Genomic DNA, 19,206 nt, shown 5'->3' on the forward strand with positions numbered 1-19,206 from the left:
TTAAAAAAGGACAAAACATTGAGGATCACAAATCTAGATTAAAAGATAAGGATTATCTTAATCCGATTGATTGCATAATGATGTGCTTAAAGGAACAAAACATTGAGGATCACTAATCTAGATTAAAAGATAAGGATTATCTTTATCCGATTGATTGCATAATAAGCTGCTTTAAATCGTGCCATAAGCTGGATTAAGAAGATTATAGGGGATTAGAGGATCCTCAATTTTACTTGAGGAGTGCAGTCTCATAACACACTACTAATGAGAACTCTCCACAAGAGATCAGATTACACAAGATCGAATTAACAACTATAGGTCACAATACGGTCTTCAACAATGAGCAAAGATCATACCTCATAGTCACCTATAAAAGGCACCGAAATGACATGTAAAACAATTCAAACGAGAATAGAAACGGACAAATTTATGAACAAAAAAGGAACGAAAAACAAATATGTAAAACATAAACAAACGACAAACACTGAATTACAGGTTCCTGACATGCGACAGGCACATACATACCGAATAAGGCGGGATCCCCACCATCCCCTAACCTGGGACAATGCTTATTACCACACAACACAAAATAAAATTTGGAATTTGGTAGCGTCACTTTTACCGTGTATGAGAATTCGTGTCCCTATAAAAACATAGAAAATGCGGAATTTTTCGTTTCCGTTCTCTTAAATAAGTTTTACTCAATCAAACGTTATAAACCTTACACGCAATGCTTATTACCCTATAACACAGATCTATGAAGTTCGATATTGGGTGGCGTCACTTTTACTGTTCATGAGTCATTATATGTAAGAAGATGTGGTATGAGTACCAATGATACAATTGTCAACATGTCAGCTACAGTTTGCCTTAACCAAATATTTTGAAATTTATACATAATGCTTATGGTCACAAAACGGTAAAAATAACGTGAATCCTGCATCTATATGTGGAAGTTTACTGATGATTTTTCACAAGCAGGGGCATCTGTGGCCCATTGACATATTTTACATTTATTTAACAGCTTATTTACTTCCATTGAATTCATTAAATTACATTTATTAAACAGCTTATTTACTTCCATTGAATCCTACTTCTAGAAGTAACTTGTATATTTTTTTTTCAGGATCTCCGTGCAGTTTGGTAACAGACAACGATATTTCAAGTTACAATGTGACCAGCATAACAAAGTGTTTCACTAGATTGAGCTCTCTGTCTAAGTGTACTTTAAAGGTTCTTTGCATTGAGTTCTGTCTATTGATATGCGTATACATTCTGTGTGAATTTTTAAGATGTAAAAACAGACTATCCATATCTGCATGTCCATGAAATGAAATGAAATCTAAGGTAAAATGATTAAAACATTTTGTATTACCTATCACAACTGTACTAAAGCAGTAAATGCTCTCTCTAATGGGGGTCTTGTTTGGAGGTTCTGATCCCGGATCCTGCTTACTGATTTGTCAGATTCCCGTATCCCGCTTACACTATGTACGTAAGCAATTCTCATTTTTTTTTTGTAAATTCCCGTGTCGCGCTAGACTTCAATTCCCGTTTTCACGGTACAATAATTTGACCTTCACGTGTAACGCTTACAAAAAGTCAGCAATCCCGCGTCACGCTTAGACCCCAATGAGACCCACTCAAATTTTTCACGGAAATTAAAGGATTTAGTTTTCATTTGAACCTAACATTCTTAAAAATTGAGAATGAAATTGTGGAATGTGTAAAAGAGACAGTAACATGACAAAAGAGCAGAAAGCAGTCGAAGGCCCCAATGGGTCTTCAACAAAGCGTGAAAATCTCTCGACCGGAGGCGGGCTTCAGATGGCCCCTAACCAAAGTGTCAAAAATATACACAGCAGTCATGCACGAAAGTTCATCATGGTACACGTAACAATGTCTTATGTCATGATGCACTACACCTGCCAAATACAGAAAACCTAAGACATATAACAAAACTCAATGGAACGGTAATTGTATTGCAGCAGGTCACTACAATTGCCTTCAAAATAGAACATAAACTCTCGCAACACTGCAAAATTAAAACCGTATTTCACGAAAGTTTAGCAGGATTATCTTACCACTATCAATTGAGAATCGAGTCGTGCAGTTATGTCAATAAATTAAAACGGTAAGCACTAAAAACTAGGGTTTACCATTAATTTCAAACCTAACCATGTGATAGTTCTATGGTAAACTGATGGAAACACATGATACAGTCCTGAAATTTAATATTTGCAATAGTACGACCAGAACAATACAAGGCAGAATTGTAAACAAATGAAAGTAATGATACATACGAATTTTTAATCACAATGCACAAATAAGGAATCGTAGTTTTCATTCAATTTATTTATCTAAAATGTACGCTCGCGTTAAACAATGGAAATTAACACTGTATATTTATATAAACGACCAATCTTGTAATAATATCTAAGATAATAATAAAAAACGGCAAAATTTCCTTAAAATTACCAATCCAGGGGCAGCAACCCAACAACTTGTTGTCCGATCCATCTGAAAATTTCAGGGAAGATAGATTTTGACATGATTAACAATTTAACCCCGTCAGATTTGCTCTAAATGCTTTGGTTTTTGAGTTATAAGCCAAAAACTGCATTTTACCCCTTTGTTCTATTTTTAGCCATGGCGGCCATCTTAGTTTGTTGGCTGGGTCACCGGACACATTTTTTAAACTAGATACCCCAATGATGATTGTGGCCAAGTTTAGTTTAATTTGGCGCAGTAGTTTCAGAGGAGAAGATTTGTGTAAAAGTTAATGACGACGGACGCAAAGTGATGGGCCAGGTGAGCTAAAAATGAAAACAACACGTTAGAAATTGAATGCGTCCAAAGCTCTTTTCTAGATTTACCTATATCAGAACGCTTTGATCTTTAGTAATCTTTTATCACCCGCTTAACATAAAATGTATTTTGACCAACGCTTAGACCCAAAAGAATTACAAAAAGAAAGCATTCACAACTCTTAAATAAATTGAAGTTAAGAACAGTATGAAACTTTTTACAGAGGTGCGTGCAAGAACGGTTTTGTGCTGTACTATTCGACAAACCGATGAGTAAAATCATTTAGTTTTTAATATACATTTGAATTAATGCATAATAATACACTTATTACAAATGTATGTCAAAATACGAATAGTTCAAAGTGGAAAATACAATTAAATTACTTGTCTAGGATAAACGATGATCATGTTACTTACTATACAGTTACGTCTGGTCTCTTTGTTGTTCACAGTGAGTGAAAAGGTGTATTGTTAGGTTCAAGGACTTGTTTCTTATTTTATGTAGGTCCCCTAGCTGCGTACTTTACTAATGAATAGTATTCAGTTTCAAATGTCTCACAATCGTGACAGAAAAATTGAATATACAGTCGACAATATGCTCTAGATTCTAATCGGTGGGAAAGGCAGAAAAGAAACATGGCAGTAACTCAGACCATCATGTCTGGAGATTTAAGTGCTGTTTCTCTTGCATTGTTGATTGGAACTATTCTTCTGCTGATAATTCGGTCGAGGAGACCCCGGATGTTTCCTCCTGGTCCCCTGTGTCTACCAGTCCTCGGAAATACACTAACAATAATGCGAAAAACAATGGTATATGCCTTTCGTGACTGGCGTAAAGACTATGGAGATATTTTCAGTGTTGCAATCGGAACTAAATGGGTTATTGTGATCAATGGCTACGAAAATTTGCGAGAAGCTTTCGTGAAAAAAGGGGATTCATTTTCAGAAAGACCAGACATTTTTGTTGTTCGAGAAATAACAACACGACACGGTATGTAAAATATATTTTTAGCAACATGGAACGTGCAAGAGACCCAAAGGGCAAACAAATGTACAAGCGAAAAAAGTTAAACTAGATAATCAAATTAAAGAAAATTTAAAAATTAAAAAAAATAAAATAAGGAGAGAAAAGCAAAAATAAATTAAAAAGACTGTCGGAATACGTGTTGATAAATACGTTATAAGTGAAAAGGATGTAAGGCGATGAGAACAGGCCAATCGTTTAGAGCCGGAAAGGAGCTTAAGAAGATTAAAAAGGCATACTTGATTCCTCCTATGTCGACAATTGTAAGTTCAAATCCCGCCGATGGCGACTTCAATCTTAATTGACAAGGTTGCTAGGTTTCATGCCGAAGGGCGGGGTTCTATAAAAGCACTTTCTGTCCCTCAAAGATAATAAACAGCTGCGCCATGAGCCTATGATACACCCGACGCCTTGTGTGGCACTTTTATGCAATAATCATAAATAGTTTCTGAGAAAGTTTTAAGCAAAAACCATATATTGTTTTTGAGATACGGCGGGATATGTGACCCCCTCCTCTTTTTGAAACTTAGTACACATATGACCTACGATAATTATAATGATCTTTCTAACTTTAATGCCAAATTAGAGACCCCCCCCCCCCCATTTACACGGTTCATTAAACATACAAAATGATTTAGCGGATGGGTCATCCGTAATATACTTGGGACACATTCTTGTTTTGCCAAGTTTAACCCTTTCAATACTTCCAATACGTCATGAATTACTGAACGTGGAGTAAGTTCCACAAGGCTGTACTACATATATTAAGTAAATACTGGATGTCTATTAGAAGTTTGAACGGAAAATGTATTCGTCAAATACATTCTTTATCAATTTTGGTAGTTTTAAATTTAAATCTATCTTGAAGATATTTTTTCTTTAAATTAAATGCTTTGATTGATCAAAACCTTATCAAACTGACGACAAGTGTACATTCACCTTAGGACACCATTCATTGTAATTGATGTAAATATAGGTACAGGGATAACATAATATATATAATTATATAAGTAAATGTCGTTTCACTAGTTTTCACCATACAATGTCTATCTCGTTTTAACATATACGAAAATAATTATGAAATTCATGTAAACATTTGAATCTCATAGTATTTTATAAGTATATAAAAAGCATGGACCAAAACACATCTGAGGCGTAAATCGACGCGGTTTATATTTTGCAGGTATAGTCGGAAGCAGTGGTTCAATTTGGAAGGAACAGAGATCATTTACACTTGGCACCTTGCGCGATTTTGGATTTGGGAAGAAAAGTCTTGAAGTGCGTGTGAAAGAAGAAGTAGAGGTATTTTTAGGATCCGTGGAAGAAACGAAAGAACAAACATTTATGCTCACTGATAAGATACACATAAGTATTTCTAACATCATATGTTCTATTGTATTTGGTGAAAGATTTGAATACGATGATAAAACGTTTGATAAATTTTTACAATTGATGAATGAAAATTTCTCGACTTCGGCTTTGGCGGGAGTTTTGAATTTTATGCCATTTTTAACCAAGATTCCTGGTGATCTTCTGTCGGCAAAGCGTTTAAAACATAACATAGATCAAATTATGGAGTTTGTTGAAGACAGGATTCAAGAACACCGAAAAACATTTGATGAAGACAATCTGCGAGATTTTATTGACGCTTATATCAATGAGATGAACAAATGCAAAGAGGACGATACAACCAGCTTTACAGGTGATTAACTTGTATCCTAAAATTCCCCTTCCCAATATGTTCGTTTATGTATTCAATAAACCATTTGCTCAATACAATTAGCGTGTGACGTGAAATAGCGTTTGTCAATGAACTAAACACTGTGTGAAATATTAGTTTTGAGCGCGTGTTTATATCATACGGCCTAGCCAAGATCAGATGTGCATTTTGTGTTTCACCTGAAGTCAAAAATGAGTATCACCTCAGGGAAAAACTCTTTTGATATTTTGGTTCAAAAATGGATTAAATTATGAAAAATTGCCATCGTTAGGCTAACACTGGAAGCATTTATATAATTACATGCAGTTTTTGGAAGAAATATTTAATATTTTTATTAAATAAATGGCGTTTAAAAACTGTATAATTTTCTTTAATGGTTGCCTTCAAGACATGGTCACCAGTGTCAGATTTTTGGTCAATGACAAAGACAACAAAATATGTTTAGAATTATTGAATATCAAACATTTTAATTGAAAAAAAAAATGACAAGAACATGTTTAACTCACAGTTATTTCAAACAACAGTAGCTTTCTTTGATCATTAATCTTATCTGATAAAACTGTATCTAAACTTATCTATAAATAACAAAACTTCCAAAAAAAACCTTTCTTTTGGTGTATAGAACATTAAAATAACTTGATGCATATTCTTACAATAAACAAACAAACTTAGCAATACAATTTATATGTTTTGTCTACGGACAAGACATTGTATTCTTATTTAATGAAATGCATTATTAAAACCTAATTTTGATATAGCTGAAAGTGTTCTCTTGAAAAAAAAACATACATTTTATCAGGTTTATCTATCAAATGATGCTTAACTTCGAGGAAAATGGAAACAAATACATTTTGATAATGTCTACGGACAAGACATTTTATTGATATTCAATTAAATGCTTTCAAAGATAATTGTAAAAGTTAAGATTAAAAGTTACTAATTAAATTTTAAGCTGTGTTTTTTAAATTTTGGAAAATATAAAAATGTAGCCATAATTCTTTACATATCTCAATAATTTATTGATTAAGCCAAAATGAAGACACATTCTTTTAACTGAAATCCATATATCTGACTGTTTAAAACAATCAAACTATTATTAAAACTCAATTTTGACATAGTTGAATGTGTTCTCTTGAAAAAATAACATACATTTTACCTATCAAATTAGGCTGAACTCAAGGAAATTGGATACAAATATATTGTGGTAATGTCTAAGGACAAGACAATTTCAGTTAAAAAAAAAATCTGTTAGAATTAATTGTGACTATATTTATGTTAAAAATACTGAGTTTTAATTTGAATAGATAACTTTCATCACCTATAAATAAGATTTAAGTTCCATAGCAGACAAATAATTGAATTTAATACTTGTTATGTACAAGTGTCTTGTCCGTAGACACTTCCTCGTCTGCTGTTAATACTGAAATGCAAAAAATAAAGTTAGAGAGAGAGAAGTACCTTTTCTTCATTTGATTTAGTTAATCTTTTAAGGTATGCAGCAACTGGAATAAACAATATTGAAGTAAAATAAGGTATGCTTTTTATGACTGATAATCTGACACTTTTTAAAATCCACTCCCGTAAAGTAATTTTACAAAAATTGAGAACACTTAAATTACCATTTATTTATTAAATATAAGATATTTCTAAGTTTAAACAACACATAGGACTAACCAAGACCCATAAAGGCAAGCAATATTGATAAAAAGACATGTCTACGGACAAGACATTCTGACATATTTTTGAATTTTTTCCTCTATTAATAGATGGAAGAAAAAAATGTTAGTAGTGTTTTCATATCTACAAAAGAACAGGAACTTAGCAATGCAACATTAATGTAATTATGCTTCCAGTTTACTAGGGAATGCATGTCTACGGACAAGACATTTTTTCACTTTATTTGTATATCCAACTTTGATGGCATATATCTCCAGCTAGGGAACTGCAATTTTGATAAATGAGGTAGTTTTTGATAATGTATATACTGGAAGAGAAAACAAAACACATAATAGCATAAATTTGATTTATTTTTCTCTTTTATCACTACACTGAGCAAGCTAAAAACAAAAGTACAAAATTGCATAACAAGCGCATAGTATTCAACTTTTTATCATAACTTTGTAACCACTGAAGATTTTTTGTTGCAACAACCAGTAAAAGAAAGATGAATAAATTGTCTATAACAGTGAACCAATAATGTAGTTCAAATTAAGTTCACTTATTAACTATCAATTGATAAAAACAGTGAAATTTTAAATGAAACAACATAACGTGAAATTTTGACCATTTTCAGCGTGTATTTTAGTGTTTTTTTTTCAAAACGGTAACACCTATACAAGATATTTGATATTCATTGTGAAACCCATCATTCTCTTCTTCAGTTCAAAGATGTATTACTTATGTAAAGTTTATCTTCTTGTCTTTACAAGCCTATAACATAGACCCAATATGAAATGCACATCTGATCTTGGCTAGGTCGATAGATTAGGAAGCAGGCGTAACAATTGAAAACCTGGTGGAAGGGAAAATAAGATTTCAGAATGAGAAAGAAAAAAACCCCCAAAAACCCAGTTAAACAAAAACTAATAACAAGCACCACAATCTAAAACAAATATAACAATTAACAAACAAACAACAACACAAACAAACGACAAAAGTTTTATAGAAACACCTAAGCAGACTTTGCTTTGTACTTTTTGTATTAATCGGCCAATATTCTAAATTAAATCTTATTTGATCGAAATATTTTTTCTTTACATCAAAATTAATCATTTATTAAAGTTAAAAATGTATAATTTGTCTGTTTATATATAATATCATTTAACACAAGCATACATTTTTTAAATAGAACTTCATTTTGTGAGCACCATCAGAGATCTCTTCATAGCCGGGACAGAGACAACAGCCACTGGTATCAAATGGGCAATTCTATATATGCTACATTATCCTGGCATCCAAGATAAAATGCACGAGGAAATTTTGCACGTGGTTGGTCTCGGACGGCTTCCTTCAATCCACGATAAGACCATGATGCCATACTGTGAAGCGGTGATTTATGAAACACTCCGAATGGGAAACATACTTCCATTGTCAGTCCCACATGGCACAAATGAAGATGTGATTTTTAAAGGATTTACCATTCCCAAAGACGCTGTTGTTATTGCTAACCTTGATTCTGTTTTAACTGACGAGGAAATATTTCCTGAACCCTCAAGATTCAGCCCTGAAAGGTTTCTAGACAAGGAAGGAAAACTTCAAGGATTTGAAAAAGTGTTGGCGTTTTCCTTGGGTAAATCAAAATTATTAATTTAGTTGTTTTTTTTTAAAGAAAATACATCTATATGATCTAATGGTTAGATATTGAAACAGAGGTTAGCTTGCAATTATCTGTGTACACGAACAAACACGTGAATGTAATTCTGATAATATATGTCCTAACCGTCTCCGATTCTCTCCAACTTTGATTGTTTCGAAATCAGCGAAATATAATGACTCGATTTTTCGGATTAACACAAATAATGTTCTTAATTATTGTTTAGAGAGATGACGAACTCATATTTTATTAAGATTTCATATAGTAGTACAAAACAACCGAATGCGGTATATATATATATACCAACAATATCATGTTACAGTAAGAACTGGCATATGTTTGAAAGTATTTTTTAGTTGTATATGGTTTGCGCCTCTAATGCGAACATTTCCCCGTTCCTATACACCTATTCGATAAGTTTTGACTTTAAACGGTCGTTTCTGTCATTACAGAATGCCACTGACCCAATGCTGAGCATTTTGATTTAATTTCCACGAACCACAAATGTTATTGAATTACGATGGAAATTTTTTTTTTTGAAAAGTAAAGGTAATAAAATTGAGAATTGAAATGGGGAATATATCATGCAAAGAGACAACAACCCGAACTAAGAGAAGATCACAGCCGAGGGTCACCATAGCGACAACACCCGGAATCCCCAGTTGGCCCCGAAATAACATGGTGTACTAGTAGTTCAGTGAAAATGGACGTCACAACTCCAGAAACATATATATGAACTAAAATTAAAAAAAAACCTACTAGACTAACAAAGGCCAGAGGCTCCTGACTTTGGACAGGCGCAAAAATGCGGCGAGGTTAAGCATGTTTTATGATATCTCAACCCTCCCCTATACCTCTAGCTTAGGTAGAATAAAGAAACACATAGCAATAAGCAAACTTTTGAAATTCGAACATGTATAAGTACCGAAACCGTTGAAGAGAAATATAAAAAAAACTCAGTTTAAAAGAAGTCCGAGTCCGATTTCAGAATAGGTAGCAAAAGAAATAAGCAAAATGACAATAAAACATAAATTAACAAAGGACTTCTAGCAGCTACTGACATGTCAACTACAGACCTCAATTAAAATTCAAACGCTTGTTTGAAAATGTCTTAATTGATCTGAATGAAAGTTTTAAACATTTCAATACTCAGTCTATGGAAGAAGCGATTCGATAAAAGCTTTTCTTATATCAACGAGCGATATTGTCTTATATCAACGAGTTGCATTGTGGGAAATTTCAGACGAATGTTAGCATTTGTACGAAGACAGGCAGATTTCTCGGTATAAAGTAATGACTCTTTTCTTAAAACAGGGTGACATTTAACATGACATACGTCTGGTGTATAATTTTCATGAGTTAGTTTATGTAATAACAATCAAGGTGTATTTAAACGAGAAAATTGAATTATTGAAATGCACAATTTATCATTTGTAGATGTACACATTCTATAAATATCATGTAGCAAATTCAGTGGAATGCAATTGAGATGAATTCAATTGTTTGCTACGCCAAAATCACCTATAAGTCAACGATACTGCTATATTTTAAAATATCAATGCGATATTTGTCTTATATCATAGCGATGATTTTTTAATATCAAAAATTTATGAATGCGATACTTTTCTAATATAACTGCTATAGTTTTCTAATATAGAATTAATACGATGACACGTCACAATGCATGTCAAGAAAACTGCAAACATAATTCACAAACTTAGATCATGACCAGTTCAATGTTTCAGGATCAACATCACTAAAATTTCGTAACTGTAACACAATTAACGCTTACATGAACTTATCCTTCCGAAAATGTTGCTTGAGCCTATTGATAGTTGAAAGTGTTAACAACCTGTTCAGTCTATTGTTTTCAATCACATGGTTTAACCAACTAACTAACATGTTTAACCCCGCCACATTATTTATGTATGTGCCTTTCCCAAGTCAGGAGCCTGTAATTCAGTGGTTGTCGTTTGGTTATGTGTTACATATTTGTTTTTCGTTCATTTTTCTTTTATATAATAAGGCCGTTATTTTCTCGTTTGAATTGTTTTACATTGTCTTATCGGGGTCTTTTATAGCTGACTATGCGGTATGGGCTTTGCTCATTGTTGAAGGCCGTACGGCGACCTATAATTATTAATGTCTGCGTTATTTTGGTCTCTTGTGGACAGTTGTCTCATTGGCAATCTTACCACATCTTCTTTTTTATAATTCTATTTGAAGTGATGATGCAATGGCGGAATTTAAAAGCGGTTGCAAATACGTCTACCGACCTATTAGATTCTAATTTACTGGTCACACTGCCGTAGTCTACCCACCTTGGTAATATCGAAATAGACAAAAAATATCATTACTTAAAAGAAATATCCATTCAAACAATCCAATCCAATACAGCTCCAAATTACAATGAATATTCAAATGGTAAAATCTATAATCCAAACAAATTAAAATGTACAAATGCTGATGTCCCGCTCTTTGAAGATACCAACTGAGTAGCCTCAGACTATAAATTGGACAACTTCAGATACAACGAAAATCAAAAATCTTGTCAAACAGAAAATATATTTATTATTAACATAGCAAAAGATATTGAGAAGGAAGACAGTTCTTTTTGGATATTAAAGACTTTTCCCCATTGGTAAATCGATATCTCTATGAACATAATCAGCTCGCTGCGTGGACGCTCTTTTACATCGCGATGACCGTGAGGGTATTCCGATGTATTGTTGCCACAGAGATTTGACTTTCGTTTTTGGCTAGTAACCGATCGTATAAATACGCGAACTTTTCTTAGTGCAAAATAACAATCCGTATCGCTTGTTATAAATTCATTTCTTCAATGAGTACTAAAAAAAATGTTTAGAACACAAATAAATAAGATGTAAATGTCTTTTGACGTTAGAAATGTGTATATTCGTTCATTCGTTCATTGTGTATTAATTTACGTTTTTTGATTGAGTTAAGTCTGCCAATTGATATTTTATCGTGTGTTTTTCTATGTTGTGATGTTATGCTATTGTTTCAGAAAAAGGGAGAAGGTTTGGATCCATTAAAACGTTTAATCCCGCTGCAAATGTTTGCACCTGTCCAAAGTCAGGAATCAGATGTACAGTAGTTGTCGTTTGTTTATGTAATATATACGTGTTTCTCGTTTCTCGTTTTTTTATATAGATTAGACCGTTGGTTTTCCCGTTTGAATGGTTTTACACTAGTAATTTTGGGGCCCTTTATAGCTTGTTGTTCGGTGTGAGCCAAGGCTCCGTGTTGAAGGCCGTACATTGACCTATAATCATGATTTACTTTTTTTTTAAATTGTTATTTGGATGGAGAGTTGTCTCATTGGCACTCACACCACATCTTCCTATATCTATATATCTTTTCTATATTCATAAATTTAGATTGTTCAGTTGGAGGACTGGAAAGCAGTTATTTATAAGGGGAAATTTAAAGATTTATAGATATAAGAAGATGGTGCATGAGTTCGAATGAGACAACTTTCCATCAAAGTAATAATTTGTTTAAAGTAAACCATTATAGATCAAAGTAGGTCCTTAAACACGGAGCCTTGGCTCACAGCGAACACCACGCTATATAGGAACAAGAACATTGCTAGGTTTAAACCATTCAAACAGGAAAACCAACGGTCTAATTTAAAAAAAAAAAAAAGGAGATTCAAAAGTACAGGTCAATCATTTTGATACTTAGCTATTTGACTATTTGAGCACGGCATTGTTTATTAAACTCTTATTTGATTAGATTTGCTTCCAAAACCAATTGAGAAATTTGTAAGATGTTACCAAAAACAATTTGAATTTAAGCAATGGTCTTAAAACTCTTATTTACATACAATACTACTAAGAAGTAAAATTAAAAAAAAATACTGAACTCCGAGGAAAATTCAAATCAGAAAGTCCCTTATCAAATGGTATAATCAAATGATAAAACACACCAAACGAATGGATAACAACTGTCATATTTCTGACTCGGTACTGGCATTTTCAAATTTTGAAAATGGTGAATTGAACCTGGTTTTATAGCACTTCACCTCTCATGTGTATGACAGTCTCATCAAATTCTGTCATATTTACAACGATGCGTGAACAAAACAGACATAATAGGTAAAATTGTCAAAATATGGGTACAACAGTCTAATATTAATACTAATCGGTACTAATATTGATATAACAAAAACACCGCTATGATATTTTAAAAGTATCGCATTGATATTTTAAAAGTATCGCATTGTTTATTTATGTATATAAGAAAAACACAGCACTTCAAATTTTACACTGACATGAACTTAAGCTTCTAACTAACTTCTGCATGTATATTTAAACTCAATTGTTGTTTATATTTAAACAATAAGTTTTAAAATTAGTATTTTCTTAATTTTTCGTTGCCGAAAACAACATTTTCCGCATGGAATGTCTGCATATTTACAATTGATATTAGACAATATCGCTATGTGATATAAGAAAAGTTTTTATCGATACGCTTCTTCCATAGACTGATACTGCATACATGTTTACATGTACAACTTTAATACGCTTTTGGGTGAAGTATCCTTCTTCAGTTTCATACTTGAGTTTATTCATCACACTTAGTTTTTATTATTTGCAGGAAGGAGAACGTGTCCAGGAGAATCCTTAGCAAGAAAGGAAATGTTTCTGTTTTTAACATCTATGGTACAACGCTTTAAGTTCCTCCCACCAAAAGGAGAACCAGCACCACCGATCGTTCGAAAATTAGGCATATCTTTTAGTCCAGCTCCTTACCCAATGAGAGCTATTTTGCGAGTATAAGCAAACTCGAACACTTGATGTCAATGAAGACGGAGAAATTTTTTCATACATACAATAATATTTATAAACTTTATGACATGTTGATTGTAAGCAAAATAAAAAAAATAATATTTAAAGGTTTGAAATGATTTCCAGGTTATTCAGGACAAATTATACACGATAACTCGTTTTATTGTATAGCAATATAATATTTCCCACAGAACGTAACCAAAAGTTAGCGTGCAATAAATTCTAATATTGCACTAGTGCAATAAATCTTCAAAATTCATGACGTCATCAACGTTTAAATCTTAGTTTAAACCAATTTTTACTTTCAAATATTATATTGCTATACAATAAAAGGGTTATTGCATGAATATTGGGGAATATTGTCCCTCGTAGAACATATATTGCACTCGCAAGCTCGTGCAATATAAAATTCTACTCGGGACAATATTCCCCAATATTCATGCAATAACCCTATAATCTTACAGATTTAAACAATAATATCACTGTATGGACTTCTCTTACGTTTGAATTGTTTTACTTAGTCATTTTGGGGCCCGTTATTATAGCTTTCTGTTCGGTTTAAGCCAAGACTCCGTGTTTAAAGCTGTACTTTGACCCTATCATTTTTCACTTTTTACACATTATGACTTGGATAGAGAGATATCTCATTGAAACTCATACCACATCTTCTTATTTCTATATTCGATGCATTAATCAAATACAGGCACTTTAATAATGCCCCAAACTACCGGGTAGCACAGTGTATATAGTTATTTAACCACCTGTCAGTCCGTCAGATTATCATCTCAACAAATGTACATATACATAACAAAACGTACATGTATATTATCTCAACAAATGTACAGTTCATATGCATCTCAACAAATGTACATGTATCACTGGGGTAAATGTGATCTTCGTAACTGCAGTTACGTATATCCAAAGATGCCGGACGATGTTTCTGGTCAATATTTCTTTTGTCAATTTTGTAATATTAATGTATTATTCTTCGATATTTCGTGTCTTTTATAACGCATTACAATATTTGAAACTGAAATACTAAGTGTTTAATTCATAATTCAACCGCTAAAAACAGCCATTTAAAATATTGTGATGATATGGGTTACTGAAGTTAATAAATTTTTAATGATATACCTAACTGGAAATATTGATATCCGTAACTGATTTTATTTCTAAGTAATTCAATCATGTTTGAAATGAAATAAATGTCTCCGGTTATTAAAAGACTTAGTGTAATAAATATGAATCAGAAATGATCTTCAATGTTCGAAGTCTTAAATTATTATGGAAAAAATTGATCAGGCTTCCAATTCTGAATTTCTATATTGTCAGCAGCATGCATGCATAGTGCGCTAAAGGATTTGATAGCTTATTATAGATGAAATATAAGTAAAATTGAGAACGGACAGTAGTTAAGCAAATGAAAAAAATCTCAAAAACACCAAACAAATTGATAACAACTGTCATATTCTTAATTTGGCACAGGCATTTCCCTAAGTAGAGTATAAGCTGGTTGTATAATTAGCTAAGTCCCTAACTTGTATGATAGTTACATAGGATTCCATTATATTTACAATAATACAAAGCAAACAGACATGATAGGTCAGAAATCAAAATTTGGGGAACAATGTATCTTAAGTCAACATAATTTTAAAATTTATCACACTATTTACAACTATTTCAACAGAGAAACACAAAATGGCATATACACACGTTAAAGATAGAGATCATAAAAACAAATTTGAAGGCAAGAGTACAAAATGACCATAGCACCGTAGTACAATGGCTGTATGTATGAATACTGAGCCACCCCAAAAAATAATCAAACAGTACTATAGAGTTAAGGTTAACAATAAACATTTGGACAAAACAAAATAGCACAAAATCATGTACATCAGATGATAAACAACAAGTACATAAACACCATATTTCAAGACCCCCCAGAGTGACTGGGGTGGGAAGAATGGTCTCCATTGTTCCACCTCCCCTTAAATTATAGCCAAAGCGTTGCGTCAGTTTTGCTGTCCGGGATGCGCAAGTACGCATCCACGTCTGGTCAGAATGGGGACGTTAATTCAGATGCCACATGTTGAGAGAATTCCGTGCTCTTTGTAGCTAGGTTAATAACACTTGTAACAAATCTTTGAGGGGTCCATAAATGGCCAGTGGCAGAGACAGACTCCCGTCCCTATCCAATCTGCCATACCCGTGGTAGTCCAAATTTCTTCTACCTTCATCCAGGACGGCCTGTGATGCAAGACTTACCTACTGTATCTATATTTTTTCTCTTCCTTAACATATATTTAATAAAAAGAAATTGTGGTACCAGTGAAATTGAGACACAAGAGACTAACTGACACAGAAATTAATGTTATTGGTCACCATACGATCACAATGCCCATACCGCATAGTATGCTATAAAAGGCCCAGAAAGGACAAATGTAACACAATTCAAACAAGTCAACTAATGACCTAGGCCTTATTTAGGGGCCAATTTTTTTTTAAAATAACGAAAAACACAAAATGACATCCAATGAATTGCAGGCTCCTGATTGGTGTCAGACCTAGGCAAATACTGGATGTGCCGATGATAAACATGTTAACTGGCGTCCAATCCTCCACTGACTTGGACAGTGGTGTAACAGTAAAACATAAGAGAAAATAAAAAATCAGTTGAAAAGGCTAAACTCATCAGGTGGATGCAATTAAAAATAATTTGTATACAAAAAAAGTAAACGTGGGAGTAATCACAAAATTAAACAGTCACTAAATTAAGATCCGGGAGTAGTCGCAAGTAATGAAAGCTATTTCAAAGCCAAAACAATTTAAAAAAAAATCATGAATCTAAGACTAATTTATCAGTTAATGCACATCCCACATCCAAGGGATTTAGTGTGAAGAAGTCTTAAACAGTAGATTTTTTTCTAATGTTGTTAGAACATTATGGCGATATTATTTTTGATCCCAATGATTTCATATATTGAGCTTAGCCGTATTTGGCACAACGTTTTGCAATTTTGGGTCCTCAATGCTCTTCAACTTTGTACTTGTTTCAAACGGCTTTTTAACTGTTTTGATATGAGCGTCACTGGTGAGTCTTATGAAGACGAAACGCGCGTCTGGCGTATTAAATAATAATCCTGGTAATTTTGTTAACTATTTCACGCCACTAGGTTGATGCCATGGCATGCACTGCTGGTGGACGTTTCATCCCCGAGGGTATCACCAGCCCTGTAGTCAGCACTTCGGTGTTGACATGAATATCAGTTATATGTCATTTAAATAACTATCCTGTGTACAAAATTTTGAATTTTTCGAAAAACTCAGGATTTTCCTATCCCAGGAGTAGATTACATCAATCTAATTAAACCCCGATCTCTCATCGTTCCCGTTTTTTTGTATGTCGCGTGCACTACCACGCGACATATCAGAAAACGGGAGCGATGAGAGATCGCTTTTTAATTAGATTGAGATTACATTAGCCGTATTTGGCACAACTTTTTGGAATTTTGGGTCCTCAATGCTCTTCAACTTTGTTCTTGTTTTGGTATTTTAACTGTTTTGATACGAGCGTCACTGATGGGTCTTATGAAGACGAAACGCGTGTCTGGCATATTAAATTATAATCCTGGTACCTTTGATAACTATTTTGACGAATTTATGACAAATTTATTTCCAAAATAAATGATGGTCCGAACTATTTAATCGAGGATTATAAATGAAGCAGAAACAACAAAATTCAACAGTTACGGATATCCTTCTATAAACATTTATTACAGTTACGGATATCAGCCTTTACAGTTATCCATATCCTCGGGATTTTTTAAATGATGATTTCTCCATTTAGCGGTTGAACTATGACAAGAAACGTTGTATGTACGTTTCAAACTTAGTAATACTTTTGATAAGACACGAAATACCGAAGAATAATACAGAATTATAACACAATTGACAAAAGAAATATTGACCAGAAACATCGTCCGCCATCTTTGGATATACGTAACTGCAGTTACGGAGATCACATTTACCCCAGTGATGTATATTATCTCAACAAATGTACAGTTCATATGCATCTCAACAAATGTACATTTGTATGATTTAAACAAATGTTTAGTTTATATGCATATCAACAAAAGAACAGTTCATAGGCAACTCAACAAATATAATTTTATATGCATTGCAACACATATACAGTTTATAAGCATCTCAGCAAATGAACTTCAATATTACTTTTAACTTTAAAATCAATTTAAGCTATACTCTCAAACTATGGCATTCCGCAATCCTCGGTAGAATCCGCTACTATCCTTCAGGCTATCTGTTAGGTAAGGGTACGGAATCGGCCGAGTTTAGACGAATGAAACTATGGTTAAGATGTGAAAACGAATGTCATTATCATCCTAATTTTGTGGTTAGAAGCAAGAAGGCCTTATATAGTATACATAGTTTTGGTTTATGATTTTTATTGTTTTGTATGAAGTATGTGTGGCTTTCTTTTGAGTTAGTTACAGAATCATTCAATCATTGCACATATTGTGGTGTTGTTGAATACTTGTGATTAAAAATTTTAACATATAAAAGATGATGAAATAAACTTACCTTGTTTTGAAGGAGTATCAGAAGTATTTCCCGTTTGATATCTCCTCAATAAGGTTATGTTTATGTTTCAACGCTTCACTGAATACACGTGCACTGGTTATAATTGTTTGGTATGTTGTTGAATTACAAAAAAAATAAAGGAATCACAGTTAACAGTTAACACCCCTGACATATTTTAAGGATACAAAATTAGAAAAAAATGCGAGGCTTACTTAACTAGAAAAGTAATAGGATATACAACAAGCAAATCGTAAATAAAAAGAAAATAAAATGAACTTTTTATTACAAAAACACATGCCAATTTTAAAAAGGTAAAATACCTCAAAATATGTACTGTTATTGAAATAAAACGTCTATTCATTTTTATTGTTCATACTTCGTACTCAAACCTACTGAAGGAAACTGAAGGTATGTGTACCATTCTTTCCCAGATAATGGTAGACACTGATTTTGCCCCCAATGGACTGTGGATTTCACAGCCCTGAAAGAGTAGAACTCAGTAATGTCGCAGCCGTTATGGATCTTTGATTACTTAGTAGAAGTAGAGGTCGTTCATTTACAAACGTATCAACCGTATCGTATACGTTCACGTATCCGCATCTGCAGATATATCAAAAAAAAATTATGTGATCCCGAGCTTATTAATAAATCCATGCTTTTAAAAAAAATGGAATCTCTTCGAAACAATCAAACATACATTTTCAATATTGGTGATAGGGCCACACCAAATTAATTTCTTGTTCTACGGATTTTTGGACTCCAAAATTTGGGGCGAGCGAGCGATTTGAAAATTTTAATAAAAAAATATTTAATTTGAAATTTTTTGAGGCGAAGCTTGAAAAGTAAAGGCGAGCGATTATATTTTTTTTTTGTAAACATAAAATAGTAGGTTTTGACAATATTCAAACTTGATTTATAACTTGTACTTT

At 33.0% G+C, this 19,206-nt stretch overlaps 1 protein-coding gene across 2 annotated transcripts; it reads left to right on the plus strand.

The window, feature by feature from the left end:
* Positions 1-3,263: 3,263 nt before the first annotated feature.
* On the plus strand, positions 3,264-13,785 carry LOC143047626 (cytochrome P450 2J2-like). Of its 2 annotated transcripts, XM_076220793.1 has the most exons (5): positions 3,264-3,798; positions 5,015-5,533; positions 8,400-8,840; positions 11,893-11,997; positions 13,488-13,618. In XM_076220793.1, coding segments are annotated over exons 1-5 (1,422 nt in total). In that variant the 5' UTR covers positions 3,264-3,443; the 3' UTR covers positions 13,490-13,618. The 2 variants fall into 2 exon arrangements, with proteins under 2 accessions (XP_076076908.1, XP_076076907.1); XM_076220792.1 differs by lacking the exon at positions 11,893-11,997 and having other exon boundaries at positions 3,271-3,798; positions 13,488-13,785.
* Positions 13,786-19,206: the final 5,421 nt, after the last annotated feature.

The sequence above is a fragment of the Mytilus galloprovincialis genome, chromosome 10 (assembly GCF_965363235.1).
Source record: "Mytilus galloprovincialis chromosome 10, xbMytGall1.hap1.1, whole genome shotgun sequence".
NCBI classification, from domain to species: Eukaryota; Metazoa; Mollusca; class Bivalvia; order Mytilida; family Mytilidae; genus Mytilus; species Mytilus galloprovincialis.

Excerpts from the sequence above, each read along its gene's own strand:
- LOC143047626 (XM_076220792.1), top strand. The coding sequence starts at position 3,444 with ATGGCAGTAACTCAGACCATCATGTCTGGAGATTTAAGTGCTGTTTCT. Across the intron at positions 3,799-5,014 it reads AGAAATAACAACACGACACG|GTATAGTCGGAAGCAGTGGT; the intron begins GTATGTAAAATA and ends TATATTTTGCAG. Across the intron at positions 8,841-13,487 it reads AGTGTTGGCGTTTTCCTTGG|GAAGGAGAACGTGTCCAGGA; the intron begins GTAAATCAAAAT and ends TATTATTTGCAG.